Source organism: Priapulus caudatus, unplaced genomic scaffold (assembly GCF_000485595.1).
Source record: "Priapulus caudatus unplaced genomic scaffold, Priapulus_caudatus-5.0.1 Scaffold4390, whole genome shotgun sequence".
Classification (NCBI taxonomy): Eukaryota; Metazoa; Priapulida; class Priapulimorpha; order Priapulimorphida; family Priapulidae; genus Priapulus; species Priapulus caudatus.
In genome coordinates, this window is record NW_014581451.1 from 996 (window position 1) to 4,350 (window position 3,355).

Here is a 3,355-nt window from a genome sequence, read left to right on the forward strand (position 1 = left end):
TCAATTGATTGTTGTACGAACACATAAATAACAATAAATAAGTAGACGGAAACAATTCACTGTACTATTGATTTCAATTATACTGTTAAATTGTTATGCAGGAGAATGAAATGTGGGAGGTAGTATGGGGATATGAGATAGGTTACACAGGGGGAGACAGGGGGTTGAATGAGGTTGGGAAGGAAGCAAGTTGCATGCGGGAAAATACAATCTGGGGAAAATGAAAAAAAGAACCACGCGACCGCGCGGTGCTGCCACCTATATATACCGAGCGTTCGCCGCATCGCCGGTAGCGACGAGTGAGTATCCAAACACGCTCGTCATCTGCTCGTAGGTGCGGATGTAGCGCCACTGCGCATGCGCAGCCAGCAGGCAGGCGAAGAGCAGTCCAAGGTGGTCTGTGAGTGAGAAAGCATCATAGCAGTGTAGCGTGCGCTCGAACATCCGTGAGGCTTTCACGCAACGTGGATTTCTATCCGAGGAACAGCAAACACCTGCCGTCGGCACACACACGCACACACATACACACACACACACACACATCGCCGTCGGCGTCGCATAACCGCCCGCTGTGTTTCCTTCTCGTTGTTCGTCACGGTAGAGAGTGATAACGGGAGCGAAGTGTCGTAAGCACAGTGTCGTAGTCACACACGCACGTGGACGCTCACACACACCATGGCACAGTCGTTACTGCGCCTCGGCAGCCGCCGCGCTCTGCTGACGTCACGCGCCGTACAGCTGACGCCCGTCGCCGGCTACCACGCCCGTGAGAAGGTCGGCAACCGAGACATCGTCGGCTTCGGGCACAACGGCGAGCCGACGTACGAGGACCGGCCCGACTACCCGTGCCCCGCCGTGCGCTTCCACGAGAACAGCGCAGACGTGCTGACGATGCGAGAGCGCGAGAAGGGCGGCTGGAAGGAGCTGAGCCTCGACGACAAGCGCGCCATCTACCGGGCGTCGTTCTGCCAGACCTTCTCCGAGATGCAGGCGCGCAACACGGGCGAGTGGAAGTCGGTGGCGGCCGGCACGCTGCTCGGCATCACTCTCGCGCTCTGGCTCACCATCTGGATGAAGAAGTTCGTCTACGAAGAGATGCCGACGTCGGCGACGAGCGACGTCTGGAAGGAGAAGTCGCTGAAGCGGGTCATCGACCAGCAGCAGGGCATCATCGAGGGCCTCGCCTCCAACTGGGACTACGAGAAGAAGCAATGGAAGGAGTAGAGATGCGTGACGCCATCTAGCGAGGGAGGCGGACTGCATGCAACGGGGTTGTGTTTGGTCGTCGTCGTCGTCGTCGTCGTCGTCGTCGGCGGCGGCGATGGTGGTGGCGGCGGTCGGATGTGACGACGTTTTTTTCTGTTTCGGCCGACGACGGAGTACCTCATGCCGACGACGCGTGGATTGCGACTGTTAGATCGCCCGCGCGCTGTGCTGTAGAGTGAGTAAAATTGGGAGTAATTTGAGTAAAATTAGGGAGGGGGTTGTGTGGAGTGAGAAATACCGGTGGTTGCGTTACTCAAGAGCGTCTGCTCCCTCCTCCCCCGCCTCTCGCGAAAATGGACCGATCACGTGATGCCGAAGCCACGCAGCCATGTTTGGGTCTTCATCATCACCAACGTTCGGTTCGTTTGGCTTTCATAGGAAATTACCCGCGCACCGTTGTCTTCAAGCGACGGTGCTCTAGTGAATTATAACAACGGTGTTATCGACTACTGTAACAAGGCGTTTATCGACTACTGTACAATGCAATATAGGCAAAATAAATGTTGGCGATCTTGATATTACAGACGTTTCTCTTCGTTCTCTCATGTAGCTTTCTCCGTATGACTCTCTCGTTAGTAGGTACGCGTCACTCGTTGGCTGCGAGTTTCGGGACGGAGTTTCGCGCTTACGACAACCTCTCAGCTCTGTCGTCTAAATCCAGCCAAGCTAAGCGCGGCAACCAGTCGAAAAAAACCAGTACAGACAGCGACATAAAAATTCAGGCAATTAATCATAGACCAATGCATGCTGTCGTACACATGCACTTAATTGCGGGCCGCCGAGCGAGTGGTGAGGGCGAAGTCAACGCACCTTAGACCGCGGTAGATACGCACGCACGTACGAACATGTACGCGGACGCATACATACACACACACACACACACACACGCGCGCGCGCACGTACACAGACGTACCGGCGCACGCACGCATGCACGCACACCTGGGCTATTTAGACAGTGTCGAGTCGGTGAGAGATAGATAGCCAGCTATAGCATATGCGACCTACATCGCCCGGCTGTTGAACCACTGCCACCATGAGACGAGGCGCACTATACTTGTATTCACTATACTACAGCAGCAACCTTAGTAACCACGTCTCGTGCGTGCGTGCGTGCGTGCGTGCGTGTGCCTGCGTGCGTGCGTGTGCTTGTGTGTTTCAAACGTCGTGTGGTAATTCACTAGTATAGTGAGGGTAAAGGTGGTGGCTGTACGTACTCCAGTTCTGGTGCATGCATGCGTATATGCACATATGCACGCACGTATGCACGCACGCGCACACGCGCTAATACACTACAAAAAAAGAAAACTTTCGACGAAAAGACGCGACGAGGCAAAAATAAACCGTAAAATTTACGAAAAAACCTAAACCTTAATAAAGTTGCGTTTTCAAGAATCTAATTTCGGTATAACTTCATTTCCCTTCATTGCGAGTTGCCTTCCGCTGTCGCGCACGTACGTGGGGGCGAGGCGTGTGTGTGTGGGGGGGGGGCGCACGCGCTAATGTCCCACTAATTCCGCTTTAAACTCGCTCGGTTTCGTCCGCAAGACGAGTTGTCTCTGTGTGTGTTCGCTTCTCTCTCGTTCACGACTGAGCGGGTCGTTCGTGATACTTTTAAACATAAAACTCGATTCTATAGCCGAACCCGAAAGTTTGATCGCGCGAACCTAAAGCGATTGCACACCGCTCCCAGCGCCACGCGGCGGCGCCCACGCTCACGCATTCAAGTCACAGGTTGTCTTATAACCAAGCAGTTATTTTCAATAATATAAAGTAAGGTTTTTTCAATTACTTCTTCATGTTGATTACTTCAAATCAGCGAGCATGGCCACGGACGCAATTTGCGCGCGGCGAGTGAATTGCGTGAAGTATAATTTTTTTAATTGAGCGGAAATGTTTTCGCTGTTAATTTCCGACTAATTACTACATTAACCGGCTATCACGACCGACCAATGCGCCCCTGGTGGCTGATACGAATAGCTATCTCGTGTGTTCGTACGCGAGGGACTTAAATTCGTCGGAAGAGATCCGGATCATCACCGGACAGGTAAAAACACCTGCGTCTCTCTTAAACCGACAGCTCTGTGACGTC

At 53.2% G+C, this 3,355-nt stretch overlaps 1 protein-coding gene across 1 annotated transcript; it reads left to right on the forward strand.

The window, feature by feature from the left end:
- Positions 1–361: 361 nt before the first annotated feature.
- Positions 362–1,791, forward strand: LOC106819766. Its single transcript, XM_014824356.1, has one exon. It carries the CDS (start codon positions 676–678, stop codon positions 1,222–1,224), a length of 549 nt encoding a protein of 182 aa, XP_014679842.1. The 5' UTR covers positions 362–675; the 3' UTR covers positions 1,225–1,791.
- The last annotated feature ends 1,564 nt before the right edge of the window (positions 1,792–3,355 follow it).